The sequence below is a fragment of the Cydia pomonella genome, chromosome 18, assembly GCF_033807575.1.
Source record: "Cydia pomonella isolate Wapato2018A chromosome 18, ilCydPomo1, whole genome shotgun sequence".
Taxonomy (NCBI): Eukaryota; Metazoa; Arthropoda; class Insecta; order Lepidoptera; family Tortricidae; genus Cydia; species Cydia pomonella.
Window position 1 is genome coordinate 166,748 of NC_084720.1, and position 22,104 is coordinate 188,851.

A 22,104-nucleotide genomic window follows, 5' to 3' on the forward strand; every position below is an offset into this window, starting at 1 on the left:
AACCTTGCGGAACGCCAGCGTTAATGTCCATGCTATCGGAGCAGCTTCCGTCTACTACGGCTCGTATGCGTCTGCCGGAAAAAAAAGCTAGCGATCCATTTGCATAGTCCCTGCAGCAGTCCATAAGATGGTAACTTCGATAGGAGACCCCTACGCCAGACCCTATCGAACGCATTCGCTATATCTAGGCTAACTGCGAATGCCTCACCTTGACTCTCAATGGCCTAAGCTCAGCGGTGTGTGAGATACAAATATACAATAGAAGATCACCAGTCGAGCGACCGTGACGGAAACCATACTGGCGGTCGCTGATCAGGTCGTGTTCTTCTAGGTGCTTCTCTTAGGTAGCTTTGCGTTAATTATACGCACCATGACCTTTGAGAGAAGAAAGGTAATAGCGATAGGCCTGTATCTCGATGGGTCCGATCTGTCGCCCTTTTTAAGCACAGGGTGCACAAGGGCCGTCTTCCACGAAGATGGAACATGCCGTTTCTTGCTAGAGAGTGTGAAAAGGCGCGCCATCACGGGACACAACTCAGGAGCACATTGCTTAAGCACAATCGCTGGTATGCCGTCTGGCCCGCTCGACTTATGAGCGTCGGCGATAGCAACTCCCGCCGAATATCCCTCTGCGTGAATGAGATCTCGGGCATGGAATATACGCACCGTGGGATGGTGGGCGGCACGGCGCAACCGTCGTCGGTTAGGGTCGAGCTTGAGGCAAAAATAGTAGCAAACCAAGAAGATTGGCTTTCTCCTTTGCACTGTGGGCCAGATGACCATCAGCTTTTCGCAGTGGTGGTAAGGACGACTGACAAAAATTTCCCTCGGCAGCTTTGGCAAGCGACCAGAACGCGCGACTCCCAGTGGGGTAGCTGGCTAGTTTCTCACCAATTCTGTCGACGAAATCGTATTTAGCCCTGGCAATGGCCCTCTTATGACCATATATCTATGAGTACTTAACCGTGACAAAGTGGATTTCCGATGAAGAAAAATTTGTTTTGCCGTACTTAAACCATGAGCACGAAACCTTCTTCATTGACGTTTTACAGATACTTAGGCTCTCAGCATACGGAGCGTAAGCGTAAGAAACGCGTAAGCGTATCGTAATACGCGCGTAGAACGAGAGCGCTGCGAGCGCGAACAACTTCAAACAAGTCTTTTCTGTCGTCATTATGACAGACGTAGCGTAATATGGGCGCAAAAAACAAAACTTCAGCCTTATCAAACAATAAAAAATCTTCTTCATCTGACGAGAAAGTAAGATCGTTGATACATCCGCCGAAGACATCTGACGCCAGCGACACCATGATTTCAGCTAGATTCCACTTATTTAACGATTACGCTTACGCGTCTCGTACTCGTAACGTTTTTACGAAACGTTTACGCGACGCTTACGCTCCGTGTGCTGAGGATCTAAGGCGGTGAAAAAGAAAATACCTATTCTTAAACAATTGTGCGTTTAGACTTGGTATAAGTCACAATTTTTCAGACGGAAAAAGAAGTTGTTCATGTGATAAAATTAAAATCTGCGTTCTCTCTAGGATAATTTTACTTTAACTGGGCTTGCTGTGTTCTAATATAATATAAATTATGCACTTCTTTATAAAAATGCACTTATTCACAAATAGTAGTTTTTTTAATAACCTACTCAATGCCAAGCTATTTTAGGTAGGAGGGAAATGAGTTTTTACTTGTTTTTTTATTTAAGTTATATGGTTTAGTTTATCAAATTTTAATTTTTACGTAAACATACTTAAAAAAAATAACCACTTGTATAAAATAGTAATGTTATTAACTTGATTCGGGCTCGGACACCAAATCGGCACGAAACGAAAGAATGCTATGCCCTATGCGGCACACGGCCGTCTCATCGCTCCCCCAATAAAACGGTTTATTAAGGTTACAATAAAGATCTTAAAATGTTCGCGTTCTTCTGAAATTTCGGAGTAAAACCGAAATAAACCGGTTTTAACCGGTACCTTTTAAACCGTTTCCGAGTTTTCTTACTCGGACAGAAGTGACCCTAATTGTTATTATTGTTATTTACGCCGTTGCTATTACCTATTAGAAATATGCAGTCAAGCGTGAGTCGGACTTACTTGTGTACTATTCTGTTTAACTTTAGAGAAAAGTCATATTTAATTAAATATATATGACTTGTGGACCTTGTTTTATTTTAATCAGTTCACACTTGTCAGCCAGTAGGTACAATTAAGTTTAAAAAGTCGCCTAGTTTCGTAAGTGCAATCGGACTCATCACTCAGCTAATACGATGCACGGCAACGGCTACTATACTAGTAATTGTAGTCGTACTAGTATATAGTAGATGGTAAGCGAACAAAATTATTTAAAAAACCCTTCCCTAGGAACGTATTTTCTTTCCTTTTCATACACTAGCGTAGATATATACTAATTCTGCCTCTTTCACGCAACGCTCAACTACGACATTACTAAAGGGAAAGCTTTATAAAAAGCGCTTAATGATAAGGGTAACCCTTATTAAGGGATTGCAAGGCATATAGGATAGCAGTAAGCAATTGCAAAGGGCTAGCTTTATTTTTTGCTAAGTTTTTCGGTAAGGGCTAGTCAAATATATGGGCTTGCAGTTCAAACTGGACAGTCTTTCAATGTGTTAGCAATGTTTATGGGACGCCCATTGAAAGGCTTTTATCGCGGAAAGGGTTGTCGGGGCCCTGGTTCGCAATTGTATACGGAAGATAATTTCTGCCAAATGTCTACCACTAGCAGCAAGCAACTTTATCTCAAATGTTTCTGTTGTTTAAAACACGTTGTTTGCTCGATTAATTTTGAAAAAAAGTGACAGTCATTGGCACCCAAATTCTCCAAATTTTGTAGCTCTTGACTTATTTCTGTGGGGCTATCTAACATTACGTGTCTATGCTAACGAGCTGATGAAATTTAAACAGTTAAAACCGACTATTCGACACAAATGTACTAAGATAATGCCAAAAATGTGCGAATAGATGCTGAACATTGGGATGATAAGGGCTTACATTTGTCTGCTGTTAGAGGTGGACATATGTCAGACATTATGTTTCGCATGAATTTGCCAACCCTGAAGAATATATTTTTAAAACAATACCTAAGAATTTTTGAACTTAATACAGTTAAAATTTAAAAACAAAATGTATACTTCTTATTTGCCCATCCTGTACTTCATTCTGACCCACAATCTACTAACAATAAGAAGATACCACGTTCCTGGAGGCTATTATATACATGCTATACCTATCGCGAAAATGGAAAATCGCTTATTTGCTTCCTGTCTGTCTGTCCTCTGAGGCGGAGATAAGGGGAAACAACCAATTAGTTGATTCCCCAAATCTCCGCTCCGCTTCGCCTCAGTGGACAGGCATCCTTATTATAGTTTCTATTGCTCTTGCATATCGAACGATAGGTATATAATAACGAATCAGAGGCAAAATAGACGAACAAATTGGTTGGTGAATTCCGTTTCTCTCTCAATTTCTTTTTAGGGAAAAGGTTCTATTACCGGGGTAGGTTATAAATTTATAATCCCGCGAGCCAGCAATTGGCTTTGCTTCTTCGGCGTGCTTTTCCTACCTACAATGTTGTGTGAAGAGGATGAATACGTAGTTTTTCGAATTATATAAAAAATTGTAGAACGTGAGCATAACTAGAAAGTGGACAAATATAAATACGGTGGTCGCGGGGCTATTACCACGACCTTGATAACTCGCGCCACTGCGGTAAACGACTCGTGTCGGCGCCGACCAGCGTGCTGCTAAATAATACCATCGTCAACAACAACACATCATTATACTTGACCTAAGTAAACCTTATTGCAACGAGATAAGTTCTATCATCTATCGATGGTCAGTTTACTGTATTGCTATTTAGTTAGTGTAGGTAGGTACAGTCCAGCACAGCAGATGTCATCAGCACAGCAGATGTCATTCCAGATCTAGAGCAGAGCCCAACTGGGGAAGTACCTCCACCTTACAGAAAACCGCAGCCAAACACTTGACCCTACTCATAGTGTTGTGTTCCTGCCGGTGAGTAAGGTTGCCAGAGCTCAACGAGGGGGGTGGGGTTAGGGTCGGCAACGCGCATGTAACTCCTCTGGAGTTGCAGGTGTACATATGCTACGGAGACTGCTTACCATCAGGCAGGCCGTATGCTTGTTTGCCACCGACGTAGTATAAAAAAAAAAAAAAAGTCCCCATCAGATATAATTAAGCGGCCGAGGCGTGTTCAGATATTTTTGAGCATCGCGACCGCTCCGATATATCTGATGGCGACTGTATGTAGTTTTATTTTAAGTATGAAAGAAGTAGCGCAACCTGACTGATGAAAGTAGATGAGGTTCTTCGAGGTAGGTATTATTTATTTAGGATTCACAAAGGTGCCGTCCCCGTTTCAGTTTAGATCTACTTTAAGCACAGACACTCAGCCAATAGATATATGCATTAACCAGAGGCTTTAATGCAGGGATCTACACATCTGCTGTACTTATATATCTCTCGGTCTCATCGGAAGATCAGCGCTGGAAGTCGCCAGCAACATGCTGAGATGAGGCCATTTCGTGACACTTTACTCTCACTATGTTCTCTTTTATGTCTGTCTATTACTGTTTGTGTGTTTATGAATAAAACAAATTCTATTCTATATTTTGTTGCTCGCGACGCAATAGTTGACAACTATTAGCCGCTTTGTCGCCGGCAGTGAGACGGATGCCTTTAACCGATAGCTCCTTTCCCAAGTTGGTAAACAGTCCTGCGGCAACCTTCGACCCCTGATGGTGATGACCCTCTTTTTATGCAACAGTCAACTGTCTACTAACAACTTACTGACTATAGGTAAGCTTTATAACTTTGTAATAAGGTTCACGTGTTGTCAGCTAACAATGCAGACGATCGCTGGCGCTACGAATGCACGGTTGAGCGCTCATCGCCCTAAACGCAACTAATACCATAATACAGGCTGCTTATTTATATAGTCACCTGCAATAATTTACGGGCTGAATGAAAATTTACTCTCCCATGTGTAGGGTCAAATGTCAAGGTCAGAGAGCCAAAATCTATGAAGCAGCCAATTTTTTAGTGATTTCGTGGTTGGTCCCATAGTAAAAGTTGCTTAATATGACCTATATAATATTCACCCCGTAAATTATTGCAGGTGACCAAATAAACAGCCTGTATATTTGTTTGTATAAGTAGGTAATAATTGTACTGCCGGGGACAAACGCAAGTTGTTCCACCAACTGGTATCCACCAGCATAAGATGGTTAGGATTCTTGACTATTGTTGGGGTCTTTCAGGAGGAGAATGGAAACTAGCGTAATTTAATTTAGGACATGGCTATTTTATTACCAGTCGGTACAAAAGCTTACGTGTAAGTGCTTAAAACTAAAAATCCTATTATAATAAGTTGTAGCGCACAGGAGTGCGGGCGGCTTTGCAGAGAGGTTTTTGTTAGGCGTTATGATCCTGCGTTCTCCAACATGCCCCCGCGCGCTGAAAGCTGGCCTTTTATGTGGGAACATCAGCATTCAGCAATGGACATATCTTGGAGAATGCCCTTCTGACGACTCCATTAGCAGTGCGCACATCGGCGACGCGATTAATTCCATCTCGTCCAGGGAAAACTGCAACGATGCGGCCCAGCCTCCACTTCAAAGGGGGAAGATTATCTTCTTTTAGAAGAACCAGAGTATTCTGGGATAAAGAGTCTCCGGCCGTTTGCCATTTGACCCTTTGCTGCAGATCCGAGATATATTCCTTGCTCCAACGAGTCCAAAAGTGCTGGCGCAGTTGTTCTACCCGTTGGAAGCGCGTTAAATAGTTATAGGAGTGGTTTCGGTAGTCAGGAGCTGGCAGCGCGGTCAGTGGACGGCCGATGAGGAAGTGTCCAGGAGTTAGCGGCATCAGGTCGTCGGGTTCCGTAGACAGAGCGGTGAGTGGCCGAGAATTTAAAATTGCCTCAATCCTAACCAGAGTAGTATTAAGTTGCTCGTATGTAAGATTAGAATTGCCCAGCACTCTGTTTAAGTGATGTTTTGTTGACTTTACACCCGCTTCCCAGAGACCACCAAAGTGTGGCGCGTAAGCTGGCAAAAAATGAAAGTTCGTTTCTACATTGGACGCACTTTCGGCAATAGAATTGCAATTGGATTTGAGGAACCTTGACAATTCGTTGTATGCGCCAACAAACGAGGTCCCATTATCTGAGTAGATATTAGCGGGCTTACCTCTGCGCGACATAAATCTATTCAAAGCCATCAAGTAATTATTGCTTGTTAGGTCACCAACCAACTCTAAATGTATGGCCTTCGTTGTAAAGCATATGAATATGGCGATGTACACCTTTACTATCCTACAACCTCTACCCTGACGACTAGCCGAGTTGATAGGACCTGCATAGTCTACGCCTACATTGACGAATACGTGGCCTTCGGGGGACAACCGAGTTTTAGGTAAATTACCCATCAAAGGGCTAAGTACGCGTCCCTTCATTCGGATACATAGGACGCACTGTCTATAACACAACTTAGCCAAATTGCGTCCTCCTATCGGCCAGTATCGCTCTTTAATAGTGGCTAATAAAAGCTGTGGTGGTGCATGTAATAAATGCTTATGCTCGAAATAGAAAAGCAACTTTGTAAATTTGTGAGTGGACTGTAAGATGATGGGATGCTTTTGCTCATATGGAAATTCCGAGTTTGCAAGGCGACCACCAACACGCATGATTGAATTTTCGTCTAAAAAGGGGTTTAACTTTAACAGTGGACTACCCTTAGGTAAAGTTTGAGATTTTAATAGTAGTTTATACTCAGGTAATGATTCGGCTTGTGATATTTTTATCAGGAGGTTTAATGCGTTTTTTAATTCTACATCGTTTAAATATTGAGTAGTTACTGCCATCCCTTTACAAGCCGATATGAAGCGCAAAACGTACGCTACGGCGCGTTTTAACCGTAAGAAGTTTGAAAATCGTTCAAAGTCAATGAAAGTCTCGTCTTGAATGCAAGCAGACAAGGTTATTTCTGTTCGAACCTCAGGTAAATTAGAAACTTCTGTACACGGATTCTGTGGCCACGTCGAAGCATCACGCTTTAGGAAGCTAGGACCGGACCACCATAAATCAAGGGAATTCATTTCCTCGAAGCTAACACCGCGAGATACGTGATCAGCAGGATTCTCGTTAGTCGGAACGTGTCGCCAGGAACTATTGCCTGATATTTCGAGAATCTCGGCTGTACGGTTGCGAACAAATGGCTGCAACTTGCTTGGTAATGTTTTGAGCCACGCGAGAACTATGGTCGAGTCGCTCCAGAACGTTGCGCTGCTAACTTGGGCTCGAAGTGAGTTAATAACCTTTTGATACAACCGAGCACCGACCAGCGCGCCACAAAGTTCAAGTTTCGGAATGGTTAAAGGCTTCAAGGGAGAAACTCGACTTTTGGCTATAAGTAATCGCACGAAAACCTCTCCTGCATCGTTAATGCTACGGGCGTAAACACAGGCACCGTAGGCTCGCTCTGAGGAATCTGTGAAAATGTGTAGTTCCAAACTCTTGTAGGAGTCGCACAAAACTCGTCGCGGAATGCGGATAGTATTAAGAAGAGGCAGGCTTGAAACTATATCGGCCCATTGTTTTAAAGTTTCAGGAGGAAGCTCCTGGTTCCAAGAAAGTTTGTGCAACCACAGCCTCTGCATGAGTATTTTCATTTTAATAACACAAGGACTTAAAAGCCCTAAGGGATCAAAAATCTGAGCAATGGTTGACAATATATCCCTTTTAGTGGTTCCCTTAGGAACTGAAATGCCGATTGGGAAATATAACTGGTCCGCGTCTGGATGCCAACCCAGACCTAATATCTTGCTTGACTCGGACGTTCCCATGTTTAAGTTTTTTGATTCAGGAGAGAACGAGTCAATTAAGCGTGGATCATTAGACTTCCACTTTCTTAAATGCATGCGCGCGGCAGCTAAAGCATCAGTGACTCCTTGCCGCAATCTAATAACCTCGTCAAAATCATCTCCCCCGGTCAATAAATCATCGACATAAAAATCGTGAATTATTATTTCAGATAACGGTTTATCTTGGCAATCTAAACCTATTTGTTTAAGACATCGACATGCTAAAAATGCTGCGCTAGCCGTCCCATAACTTACGGTATTTAGCTGATAAGTCTTTAAGGCGTCAGATTCATTTTCACGCCATAGGATCAGCTGTAGCTTGCGATCATCAGGATGAAGAAATACGGTCCTGTACATTTTTTCAATGTCAGCCGATATTACGTATTTATGCTGCCGAAAACGTATGAGTATTGACAGCAGATCATCTTGGACAGTTGGTCCAATCATTTGCAAATCGTTTAGCGAAACACCGGAAGTAGTGGGACTACTAGCATTAAAGACAGTCCTTAATTTGGTAGTGGTACTGTCCCGTAAAATTCCGTGGTGGGGTATAAAGTAGGTACCTGTACCCGAATCGGTAGGTACGTACTCGGACATGTGACCTAAAGCGTGATACTCCGACATAAACTCGATGTATAGCTTCCTGAATGATGGTCTATTTTTCCACCTACGCTCCAACGATAAGAAGCAATGTTTGGCTCTTTGAAATGATTCGCCTAACAATTTAGGACTCTGCTTTAAAGGCAACCTAACACAAAAACTTCCGTCCTTCAAACGGACAGTGTTAGCTTGAAAATGCTCCTCACATAATTTCTCTTCGTGAGAATATTGAGACGACTGATGGCTAACTTCCTCCAGTTGCCAAAAACGCGCTAATTGGTTTTGAAGGTCGTCATCAACGGTGGAGAGAGCGTTGCCTGAATTAACTGTTACGAAATTACATTTAATGGATGATGATGATGATGGCATTGTCGATTCGTTGCGTCTATAAATAGGACCGGAAACCAACCATCCAAGTTGAGTTTCCCAAAGGATCGGCAAACCGTGACCCAGTTTAATTTTTTGACATCCTAACAAATCCCAGAATAGTTCGGCCCCAATTATCATATCTACATCAGACGGCTTGTAAAAATACGGGTCCGCTAGGCATATGTTAGATGGAATATTTAATTTTGACACGTCGATTCGATGAGAGGGAATAACGTCTGTAATTGAAGGCAAAATATAACAGTGCAAATCACTTGCGAACCTCTCATTGAGCGATTTAATTTCGACTCGACACATTTCAGTTATAGGCGACGACTTTTTGTTTACACCTATAAGACTTTTATTTACAAAATCGGTTGCCAGGTTTAGCCTATTATACATTTTTTGAGACATGAGACAAGACATACTGCCATTATCTAAAACACAGCGAGCGATGTGCTCCTGTTTATTCGAATCGTATATTTTTATAAGTGCAGTTGATAACAGTACGTCTTGTGCCCTATGTCAGTATAAAGACGAAGTACTCGGCGAGACATTTGCTGACAATGCAACCTGAGCCGGCTCGGCACTGGCGGGGAGCGGGAGCGCGGGCGCAGTCCTCTGGTCGACACCACTGATAACGCCCGTGCAATTATCACTATTTAATGTCGATCTAGGTATGCTCTCAGATACGTGAATTAACGTATGGTGTTTTCGTTTGCATATCTTGCAACCAGGTTTTTTACAGTGATTGGCATAATGACCACCTCTAAAACAGTTAAAACAAACCTTATAATTAGGTAATAGTTGCAATCGAGCCGTATTACTTAACGCAAGAAATTGTGCACAGTTTGATAAGCAATGATCGCCCTTACATCTCGGGCACGGCTTAGTCGCCGGCGGCTGAGTTTTATTGCTATTATTACCTATTTTGTCCTGCACTGCTATCATAGTTTTAATTTTAGTTGCACCTTTAGTGTGTTGAAGTGACTGATTCGATGATAATTCTAGTGTTTCGAGTAAATCAGCACGGCTTTGTAGGAAAGTTAGGAACTCCTCGAAAGTAGCAGTTTTGTTTTTGTCTAAACCACCCTTGAACTCCTCCCACTCACGAAATGATTTTGTGTCTAACTTTTGTGAAATAATGTGAATGAGAAGTGTTGACCATTCTTTAACGGGCTCGCCTAGTGTTTCTAAAGAACGAAGGTTTTTGTTAACCTGATCTATGACCCTTTTAATGTGACTAGAAGATTCTCGTGCAATCGGTTCAATATTGAACAAGGCCGATACATGATTCTGCAGCAATTGGCGCTTGTTATTGAAGCGATCACACAGAAGATTCCATGCCAAGGCATAGTTGTCAGACGAGAATTCTACCGACTGTATGACGACTGCAGCGGATGCCTCCAGGGAAGCCCTAAGGTAATGAAATTTGTTTATGTCGTCTATATCGTCGTTAGAGTGAATGAGGCTAGTAAAGGTGTCGCGAAAGCCTAACCAATTTTCATAGGAACCATTGTATTTTGGCAATTGAATAGTTGGTAACCGAACAAGCTTATTATTTCCTTTATGCGATGATTGGTCGCTTGCGGCCGAGTTGAAACTCGATTCTTGCTTTTTGGCGTATTTGGCCAATATATCTTGAGCATTAGAAAGTAATTTAAAATACCTACTTTCAAACTCTGCTCGCTCAGTTAGCTGACTGTCAGAGTCGCTCGAACTGCACTCAAGTTTTAATTGAACCTCATCATAATAGAGATACAACGACTCAATTTTGCCCATACGCAACTGCAATTCATTTACCTCAGCTGATGTCAATGAAGCAACTTTCAAACCCTCCATATATTTTTCAAAAATGGTTAGTCGGCCTTTATAGCTGGCCCGCCTGGCGATTAGCTCTTTTTCTTCAGTCATTTTGGGAAGCGAGTTTAGTCAACCTGGAATATTTAGGTTACAAATTTGTAAAGGAGAAATAACAATCAATTAAAGTGCCCTAGCAATAAGCAAGCAAAATTAAAGTTACAACTATGAGTTTGAGGTTAATTTAACAGTTTCTAATTATATGGGTATATGAATCACGTTAAAGCACTTTTAATAAATTTAAAAACAATGTTGATTGTACATTTGATTTATAACTAATTATAATTAATGTTGATGGCAAGTGCAATGTAAGCTTTGGGCATTCAAGTGTGAATATTAAGCGTTCTGATTTTGAATATTATTAAATTACTTATATTTTAAACTAGTAATTGATATAAGTATTTTTATTAACTTAATGAGTTGTAATTAAATCAGATCGGTACACTTAAATTAAATCTAAAGTTAAAGAACAAAGCTTAACACGTGGATACTAACCTTGTCACATAGTTAAATTACACTTGAAATAATACCTGTAGAGTGCTGGATTAAATTTAATATACACAATTAGCACAGGATTACCACTTTTCTTTACTAAAGTCTTATAATTATTTTAAATCTCGACCACTTTAGACGATCCTTTGTTCGATGATGGTGCCACCCGATGCCAATTGATATTTAACTCTCCAACAATTCCACATTCCTCTTGACCGTATTATTATTTTAGTCGCTGGTGTCTTCTATCCGTGTCGTAAGGACCATGGTGGGGTCTTTCAGGAGGAGAATGGAAACTAGCGTAATTTAATTTAGGACATGGCTATTTTATTACCAGTCGGTACAAAAGCTTACGTGTAAGTGCTTAAAACTAAAAATCCTATTATAATAAGTTGTAGCGCACAGGAGTGCGGGCGGCTTTGCAGAGAGGTTTTTGTTAGGCGTTATGATCCTGCGTTCTCCAACAACTATTGAACAAGTTTTCAGCGATTCCGTACCCAAAGGGTGAAACGGAGCCCTATTACTCAGACTCCGCTGTCCGTCCGTCCGTCCGTCTGTCACCAGGCTGTATCTCATGAACCGTGATAGTTAGCCAGTTTTAATTTCTACAGATTATGTATTTCTGTTGCCGCTATAACAACAAATACTAAAAACAGAATAAAATAAATATTTCTTTCCAATTTCCAATCACCGAAGTTCAGCAACGTCGGGCGCGGTCAGTACTTGGATGGGTGACCGTTTTTATAGATAATTAATGGTAGGGAACCCTTCCTGTGCGAGTCCGACTCGCACTTGGCCGGTTTTTTTTTCACCAGTCCTAAAAAATGCTTATTAAATCTTTATAACTATATACACAAGTCTGATGTTACACCACGCCACCACTGGCAGGTAGGTAATGTAGGTATGATACGTTCATCACTACTTGGTAGCTCGGTAGGTGGTTTTACTTACATTACAAATAATACAAATAGGTACATGAACGGAACGGAAGATGTTATCTCCTACCTCAACAAAACAAAAGAAGTGTGCGTTTGAGTAAGCTCACGGACTTCGGTAATTGCTACGGATATTTAGGGTTCAAGCGAATTTGATTTTTCAATACTTGTCCTATGAAAGATTAAGAAATGCAAAATATCTTAATAATAAAGTCCTTCACTGTACCATCGTCCACTCTGTTGTTGGCCATTATGAACCATAGTGCAGTGACATAAATATCCACCGATGGCCAGTAAAGATTGCTGCCAGTATTATGAATATGATTGACTATCATAGCGAATGATTCATTGTGCAACGCTTCAAGGGCATGAACTTTATCTACTGTTTAACAAAGCAGTCGTGTGTAATTTAATGCAATCAACTTAAGTATTATGACGACCGGTCTGGCCTAGTGGGTAGTGACCCTGCCTATGAAGCTGATGGTCCCGGGTTCAAATCCTGGCAAGTGCATGTATTTGTGTGATGGGCATGAATATTTGTTCCTGAGTCATGGGTGTTTTTATGTGCCTATTTAAGTATTTATATATTATATATATCGTTGTCTAAGTACCCACAACACAAGCCTTATTGAGCTTACTGTGGGACTTAGTCAATTTGTGTAATAATGTCATAAAATATTTATTAAAAAAAAAATGTTATGATGACTATCAAACAAAACCATAAACGCTCACTGTAAAACCTTGTTGTCTATGTTAGCACGTTTATTTAATTTAAACTTTATTGCACGTCAAGAAGGTACAAAAGGCGGACTTAATGCCTCATGGCATTCTCTATCAGTCAACCATAGAGCCAAAGAGAAAAAGATCACGATAGAAGGCACGTTCAGCAGCAGAACTTTCTAAGCAGGTGAAGTGTTCAAAATGACTCTTACTTCCTCAAAAATAAAGGCGTTCCGATTATTTTAAGCATCTGGCCCGGTTAGCTACTTCTGTTGCCATCAGTGCCGATTATATGACGCAGTTTAACTTAGATCTACTTGAAAAATGAACGGCACGCAATTACCAACGTCTGAAGAAGTTTTAATCGAATAGTGTTTCTCAAAATAAGTATCGTGGGAATTATTTGAATTAATGGGAGTCCAACACAATGAAATACTTAAAGTTAAAATAAAAATGTACTACAACTAGGTATGTACTAATATTCGTTACTATTAAGACAGTAACGAATATTAGTACATACCTAGTACTAATATTCGTTACTGTCTTAATTCGTCCAGTAGAAATTGGCCCCGAAATTCGTAGCAACTGTGAGTAATAGGAAGCTACACATAAAGTGGTTTATTTTATTCTGTGTGGCACTGGTGAGTTGTTCATTATGACACACACTTTTCCTTCCAATAATAAAGGTGTTCAGATTATTTTGAACAACTGGAACGGTTAGCTACTACTGCTGCTGCCTGTATGACGAGGCATTACAGTGTACAGTGCTTTGGTTTCGACTGTAATGCTGTATCTTATGTTTCAAAGAAATAATTAAATAAAATTACAACTCTGATCGACTTTAAAAATGAAGGGAACCCAATTCTGATTCTGATTCTGAAGGGTCTGGAATTTTTTTATCGAATCGTGCGTTTCAAATAATCGTGGGAATTATTTAAATTAATGAAAGTAGAAATTTAATTGGCAACGAATTGTTGTTATGGGATTGATGAAGTACACACTCATGTCGGCCGGTTCCATATGGCCTCACCGATAATTGCGTGCGATTTGCGATATATTCCGGCATTTGATAAAATAAATAAATAAATAATAATAAATGAATATTATAGGACATTATTACACAAATTGACTAAGTCCCACAGTAAGCTCAATACGGCTTGTGTAGACAACGATATATATAAATATTTATAAATACTTAAATACATAGAAAACACCCATGACTCCATCCATCCATCCATCAATTGATCCATCGATTGAATTCGTTGCTCCTACTTAGCCATCAATTATCCAAAATCGCATGCAATTTGTTGCAATGTCTGTAGAAGCCTCTGCCAAGTAGAGAAGGAATTTACGTTCGCAGCGATCAAGGGCAGTACAAATAAGGCCAGGTATCAGTAATCAGTATCCATTCGCTGAATGAGATTACCGACCAGAGGGACCAGTCACGCTCAACTCAAATTCAACTAAATTTAATAACCGGCCAAGAGCATGTCGGGCCACGCTCAGTATAGGGTTCCGTAGTTACTCTTCCGTCACAATAAGCTAAACTGGAGCTTAAAGTATAGTAAATTGTTAACCAAGGGATGAAACGGTACCTTTTACCCCAGTTAAACAAATAGGCAAATTTGCATAATCAGTACCTAATTTAAGTAAGTCTTTTTACTATGAAGGGAAAACTTTTTGCGATAACTCAAAAACAGCTAAACTGATCATGTCCGCTATAGTTTTCATTTAATGTCTTTCTTAAGCTCTACTTCCACGATTTTTTTCATATTTTTTGGACCTATGGTTCAAAAGTTAGAGGGGGGGGATATATTCACTTTATCAAAAAATGTTTCTTGAAAACCCCTATTAGTTTTGAAAGACCTTTCCAACGATACCCCACACCCTAGGGTTAAAGCGAAAAAAAAATTCACCCCCACTTTACGTGTAGGGGAGGTACCCTAAAAAAAATTAAATTTTTAGATTTTATTGTACCACTTTGTCGGCTTTATTGATTTATATATCCATGCCAAATTTCAGCTTTCTAGCACTAACGACCACGGAGCAAAGCCTCGGACAGACAGACAGACAGACATGGCGAAACTATAAGGGTTCCTAGTTGACTACGGAACCCTAAAAAGCATTAAATAATATTATTTAAATTTTCAAAATAACGCGCACGAGGCAACCTCATAGGTACAGGTTATTTTATCAACGCATGCCATCACCATCACTTATAACTCTTATAAGCGTTCTTGTCGACAACCAGCATGCCTGTTATAGGGTTAACCTTAACCCTATAACAGGCATAGTACGATTTATCAACCACATACGCGCCATTAGAATTTCAGCTTTAGCATTCTGATTTAAGGTTCAAATTAGATTACACTTTCAGGAAATGTCTTCAAATGAATCATCAAAGCTGGAGTAATTGGAATATATTTGGATTTATTGGGAAAACCTTGTAGATTGGTGCGGCCTGGAAAATGGTTAAAAGGGTTAGTATAATAAACTAAAGAGCTTCTTTGCTTGGTAACAAAATCATTTATTAAAAGAATAGTACCTAAATTAAGATATTATTCAAAATTGTTACTCGCAACACTAAGGGGTGTCCCATGGGCGTTGACGACCCATAAAGCTTATTGAGGACACAGTATTAGTCTATTCATAGGTCTGAGGCAAAATTCAGGACTCACTGCAAAGTACACCCGAAATTTTCTGAAGATATTTCTCGATAGTGGGCTGATTCAAGTAGTCATTTACGTAAAATAATGTTTGTACATTCAGCAGCAGAAGTAACTATGCGAGCGAAGTGTTCAAAATGATCTGGACATGCTAATATCTAAATAAATATGTAATTCATTTTGAACGTCGCCATGTTGAGCTTCTTTTGTTATGCTTAGTTTAACAAACTAAACCTGAATAAGGAATTAAAATTGTTATCTATTAAACAATTAAATTGCATATTTAAGTCACATTCTCCAAAGACAAGGCCTAAACATTAGAATTAGAAAAAAATAATATTGACCAGACTTTTAGGGGAAATTTAAAATCTAAAATCACTTCAATCCCATAAAAATATGTATTTAACAATTTGATACAGAACTAGGCGTCATTTAATGTTATTTAGCTAAGTTGGCGGCTTGCTTCTTGGCCTTCACCAATTCTACTAGTTCCTTGTATCTCTTCATGCAGTCCTTCTTGGACCGGTTGGGGATGCAGTCTGCGATCTTGTCCCATCTCTCCGGAGTACTGACCGGGAAGGTCTTGATGGCCTGCTCAAGGAGCTCCTGCTCTGTTTTCGTCCAGGGTACCTCTTTGACTTCTTTAGGTACGTCTCCGTTCATTTTAGGCTTGGCTGTTCCATTGACTAGCTTGGATCCGCTGTCACTCTTTGATATGCTGTTGTCATCAACGCTGACCGCTTTCTTCTTTTCCTTCTCAAATGTGTCAAACGCTTCTTCGTTGGCGGCTTTCTTGAGACTGCTCTTAGAGAAGTCTGAGCTCTGGAGGTCCTTGGCTTTGGCGAGTACGTCTTTAGCGTTGAAGCGTCTATCGTCTATGAACGTTCCGTGTTGGTTGAGGAAGTTGGCCACCACGTCCCAGCGCTGGCTGGTGCCGGCGGGGAAGAGGTTCACAGCTTTGATGAGTAACTGCGTCATGTCGGCGGACCATTCGATGGGTACTTTAGACGCTAGCTCCTTCTTGACTTTCTGTTCTTGCTCTTTCTTGGTCTCGAAGAGCGACTGCCGCTCCTCCTCCAGCCTGTCCTCGGCCAGTTTGACGGTGAGCAGGAAGGCGTCCCGGCCGTCGGCTTCGAGTTGTTTCACCAGCTGCTGGAGCTCGAGGACCTTCATCATCTCGCAGATCTTCTCCACGGCCGCCATGTGCGCGACGGCCTCGTCGTCCGTCTGCGCGTAGTACTTGTTGGCCTTGCACGTGTCTCGGAGGGCTTTACGTTCCTGTTTCAAAGGAAAGTTATTTTAGGATCACAATAATACACCGTGTTTTTATTGAATTGCGTTAACTCCGGGGTTTCGGTAAGTACGTTTAAGGAAACTAAATGGCATAGTTAGTTTAAAAAAAAAAAAAATTTTTTTGTTTTTTTTTTTACTATTTTTATTTTTATAAAAGTAACTAAATGTTGCATATAGCGTTGTTGTAACACGGGCATTACATTAACTCAACCAAACAATTGAAAACTGTGACATGTCAATGTCATTTCGAACGTCGATCGTCCGAGATAGTACTTACGTTTAGTAGCAAATGTATGAACTCGCACTAAACACTAATCAATAAGTAAACAGGCCCTAAGGCAAGTGTACACGCTCGTAAGGGTCTTATAAGATAAAAATTAATGATTGATTATCTCCGAAATGGAGTTAGTTAGAATATCGGTATCTTTGAGAAAGTTACTTTATTTAAGCTCAGGAATGCACCCTCGAAATTAACGCAAATCAAAAAAAACACGGTGTATAGATATAATATTTAGAGTTAGAGAGAAATTATTCACTTTTACAGTATATACAGGATAATCAACAAATACCTACAACAATGTATTAAGACGATTCTAAGAGCCCAATCTCATTAAGGGTACATTGGTTTACAACAGTCTCTCCTCTCCATCAAATCAGTTTGACAGTATCATAACCACACAGTGCCCAAGGAAACCAGCAAATATGTATAGCAGGTAAATTAGTTACGTGTTGTTGACGTGAAACATGTATTTCATACACTTTTTTTTTTCATTCTTTGACACTTGGAGAACCTTTACACCTCCAAATCTTATTAATGTCATTATTATTGTGTATTATCTTTCTCAGACCGTGGGGACCTTATACATCTCCAAACGTAATGTATTAACCGTGGAGACTATATGTCTCTGTAATATTGTATAATATTCTTGACTTGGTACATACTAGTTATGTATTCTGTAGTCCCGACCAGACGCGATTTATTTACAATATTTAGGTTAAATTTTATTTTGACACTTGGAGACTTTACACCTTCAAATCTTATTAGTATTAGTACTCTGACATTGGGGACCTTTTACATCTCCAGATTTAATGTATTTTTAACCATAGAGACTATACATCTCTATTGTATTGTAGTAATTATTTATTTTAAGATTATTATAATGTAATGTTTACCCAAGCATCGGCTGTTGTATTTATAAATGTTTGTATTTTTCATGTCACTATATGATGTTACTATAAATGTTGTACTGACTTGTAAAAGAGCCCTTAAGGCCTAGTTGCAGAATAAATTTTAGAATGTTACCTTCCGCAGCAGTTTCTTGACCTGGTCGCGCTCGGCGCGGGCGGCCTCGAGCCGCGCGCGCTCGGCCTCCTCGGCCTTCTGCTTGGCCGCCAGCGCCTCCTTTATGAGCCTTTCTTCTTCCGCCTTCTTCGCTTGCACGGCATCCTGGAATGTAGAAAACAATGCTATATTATTCTGGTGTCTGCACTACTAACTGTTATTATTTTTAGGGTCCGACCGAAGTTTCGGTTTCGCTAATCATATTTCGGTCAAGGGTTCGGTTTCGGCCGAAACTAGAGCAAAACCGAACCTTCATTTTAGGTTGAATCCTGATCATTTTAAAGTTATTTAATTGAAATTTTTTTTCGTTTCATATTCTGGCTGCTTACTGTACATATGTTATCAAATGAAATAAGAAATTATGGTCAATATTAGATGTTTGTTTGTTAAAATGATTATTTATGAATATCGATTTTGCTCTTCCTTCAAACGTTACGTCTAACCCTGGCCCTCGCTACGCAGCTTGGTCTTATTTGTTTAAATATTCAAGTTGCAATACTTTAGGAAATAATGCAGACATTGACATACATACCAAGACATACATGCCAACCATGTGTATTGTGTAGCAGGAGTAAGATAAAATATTTCCAGTTAGTTATCAATTTGTTTCGACCAATTTGTTTTGGCGGTTCGACTGGTAGGCGTCTCGCCTAGAGCGGCTCGCTCTTTGCCCAGATGCTAGGCTTGGCTATTCAGAGGGGGAATGTCGCTAGCATTTTGGGGAGTTTTTCCAGAGGTGATTTTTTACTTAGTTTATTTTTAATATTTTAATTGTATCTAGTTATTGTTTAGATTTCTAATTGGTTATAGTTTGACTTGTGTTTGTTCTTTTTAAAGTGTTCATCTGTAAATTGTATATCTGTATAATATATTGGAATTATACTTTAAACATCTAAAATATATCTGGATTATGATGTTACTTTTAGTCATTATTAGCATTAAGTACAATCTGTTTTGTTCATAATTTTTTATTTTTTTATTAATGATCACCAACAGTGGCAACACCATTTTATAAGCTATTATATGTCCGTCCTATTTAATTTCTACTAACCTTATAAGGTTAGGGCCCATTTGCGCGTGAACTCACATTACATATCTAGTTACATTGCAGGCTATTGAGGAGACATCCAATTCAACCGACGACTCCAATCAAATACTTACCGCAACATAATGAAACTTGCATGTGAGTTCTGATACGATCTTATTGAGTTAGACAAGTTGTTAGGTCTAACTAACATTCCATAATCCAATGACTGAAGATAATGTCTATATAAGTAAGCATATATCTTCACATATTGTTCCAGGAGTTTCCTTATCACAAGTGAGTCATCAATTTAAGTAACATGATAAAAAAAATTGCATCTGTATGACAACAGCATATTAATTACATGTATGTAGACAACTTTCATTTGATGATGCACAATTAAAATCACGGTACTGAGGGTCCCATAGAAGAAGGCCAAAACAGCATTGACTGAAGGTGATTGCTGATAGATTTATTATTTAAGCCTTTATTTTTCCTTAAATATATTTACATATTAAAAGTTTTCTAACAGTATCGTTTTTAATTTTTCTATATTAAGGACCCCTGTCGGGTATAGGTCTCCTCCATATCTTTCCACCTTTCTCGGTGTTTAGCCTTGATCAGCCAGTTTTTTCCAGCTGTGGCTATATCTTTGGACCATCTTGTTGTGGGTTTTGCCCATTTCCTTTTGCCATGGGGTCCTGGCCACTTTGTGACTTTGTTGGTCCATATGTCATCTGTCAATCTTCCTATGTGGCTGGCCCATCTCCATTTCTGGTTCAAGTGCATCTATGATGCGATGACTTGAGTTTTCAAGTGTATCTATGATGTTTGTTTTGGATAGGATGTACTTGCTGTTAACCTTGTCCTTTAGTTTTATACTGAGAATGCTCCTCTCCATTGCTCTTGATAGATAGATTTAGCTGCCTCATAATGTGGCACAGGATAGATCAGGTCTGGAGGGTGCCATGGTGTAATGTCATCAATCCCGGAGCGCCCTCACAAACGGCAAAGAGGGTGAAACGGAAATTCTCCCCCCCCCCCCTCTTGCCAGGAGAGGGGAAAGGAGCGGCGAGTCCCACACACCGTGCGTATATGCATTCCCACTCCATCAACAAAAAGGATAGATCAGGTCAGAACTACAACAATATGTCAAGTAGAGGCTGAACGTTCTGATTGGGTGTACATAATTAATTATAGTAACTAGCCTTTAAGTATAATATGGACTTTACATTGGTCTGATCTGAATAAAGGTTTTGATTTGACTTGAATAATTCAATTTCTGTTTCTCAGTTTTCTCACCAAAGAATTAGATTTGAATGTGAGTACAATTTTTTTATCAGTTCTGCAATTAATCCCACTAACAAGATTTCTGAGTTTGTGCTGGTGTTGTGGGACATGCACAAGTCAAAGTTTCTTGAATGCTTGAATTATGTCCTAATCCTCCTAAATAATACTATAAGTACTAGAGATTTTACTCTATTATTTTTTAAATCAGAATAAGAAATATTGATCTGTTCTATACATCTGCGAAGAAATTCAAAGGTGTATGTGAAGTCCCCAATCTGCATTGGGCTAGTGTGGGGACTATAGCCCAAGCCCTCTCGCACATGAGAGGAGGCCTGTGCCCAGCAGTGGGACGTACATAGGCTAAATTATTATTATTATCTATATAAAATAAGTGTCAGTAGTGTTACCTGTCGAGCGCGCTTAGCGGCCAGCTTCTTGTCCTTGTCATCCTGCTTGAAGCGCTGCACGCGCGGGTCGTGCGCGTAGGCCAGGTCCACGAGCGCCCGGATCCGCGCCATCTCCTCCTTCTTCAGCTTCGCCCGCGCCGCTTTGTTCTGCTTCTCGATCCAGCGCCGCTCCTCGCGGTCCTGCCCGCGCTCCTTCTCCTCCTCGTCGAGGTACGAGAACTCGCGCCACGAGTCGAACTCGTACCAGAACGCGTAGAAGCGCTCGACGGCCTCGCGCGGGCTGTCGTCGTCACCCAGCAGCGGCACGTTGCGCTTCTCCGACCAGCGCGCGTTCTGCTCGAACAGCTTGGTGAACGTCTTATAGAAGCCCTCCTTTTTGACGTCGCTGGCCGTCGGCACGGAGTCGTCGAACTCCGGGTCCACAGAGTCGTAGGAGCGGCGCTTGGCGGGCGTGCCCAGCGTCTCGTACGCCTTGGTGATGCATGTGAAGTAGTCGTCGTCGCTGCGCACGTCCTCGCCCTGCGCCTTGCGCTTGTCCGGGTGGTGGCGCAGCACTTTCTGTCTGTACGCGCGCTTAATGTCATCGTCCGTAGCTCTGTAGCGCAGCTGTTTCATACCCAGGACCGCGTAGTGGTCCTGTTGTTTCCATTCTTTAGGGTCCAGACTCCGCAGGTACTCCACGTCGTCGTCGAACACCACCTCCTCCGATTTCTCGTTTGCCGTCGACGTTTCGAACAAAGCATCCTCGCCGTGGCATTTTATATTGAAGTATCTCAAGAACGTCGCTCCGACGCATTCCACTTTCCTCTTTACGAACGGACACGGCACCGCCACGGTCCGCGTATTGTTACTAGACTCGCCTTCCGTCATTATAAATAAGGTCTCTTTATAAAATATGGATTCGACCCTAACATAACCTATAACTGAGTAAACACTGCGGCATTAAGTTGCCCACCGCCAATTTGGTAATAGTACTACGGATAACTAAAACTGTATCTATAACTATAATAAATTAATAATTTTAATGTTAACTTATAGAGGACATCATTTATTAAAAATTAAAACGCGTCATGAAAATATCAAGGACTACGTTTAGTTCATTTTAAAATGAACGAATGAATGATAAAATAAAATGTTGAAACTTGAATGACAGGTCGAGGACCGAGACTGTTCTACGTAGTGTTGTAACCAAAACACATTTA

General features: G+C 40.6%; 2 protein-coding genes and 1 long non-coding RNA gene across 3 annotated transcripts in view; 1 reads left to right on the top strand and 2 right to left on the bottom strand.

Annotated features, from left to right (window-relative positions):
* Positions 1 to 4,075: 4,075 nt before the first annotated feature.
* LOC133527633 (uncharacterized) overlaps positions 4,076 to 22,104 on the top strand; it is a 110,520-nt gene continuing 92,491 nt past the window's right edge. The window contains exon 1 of the long non-coding RNA XR_009800905.1: positions 4,076 to 4,203. This is a non-coding gene — a long non-coding RNA (uncharacterized LOC133527633). The remainder of the gene's footprint in view (positions 4,204 to 22,104) is intronic.
* On the bottom strand, positions 5,329 to 10,193 carry LOC133527481 (uncharacterized). Its single transcript, XM_061864503.1, has one exon. The coding sequence runs from the start codon at positions 9,297 to 9,299 to the stop codon at positions 5,517 to 5,519; it is 3,783 nt and encodes a 1,260-aa protein (XP_061720487.1). The 5' UTR covers positions 9,300 to 10,193; the 3' UTR covers positions 5,329 to 5,516.
* On the bottom strand, positions 15,931 to 22,003 carry LOC133527626 (dnaJ homolog subfamily C member 2). Its single transcript, XM_061864709.1, has 3 exons — positions 20,903 to 22,003; positions 18,143 to 18,286; positions 15,931 to 16,824 (listed from the first exon to the last, which is right to left on the bottom strand). The coding sequence occupies exons 1-3, from the start codon at positions 21,770 to 21,772 to the stop codon at positions 15,985 to 15,987; spliced, it is 1,854 nt and encodes a 617-aa protein (XP_061720693.1). The 5' UTR covers positions 21,773 to 22,003; the 3' UTR covers positions 15,931 to 15,984.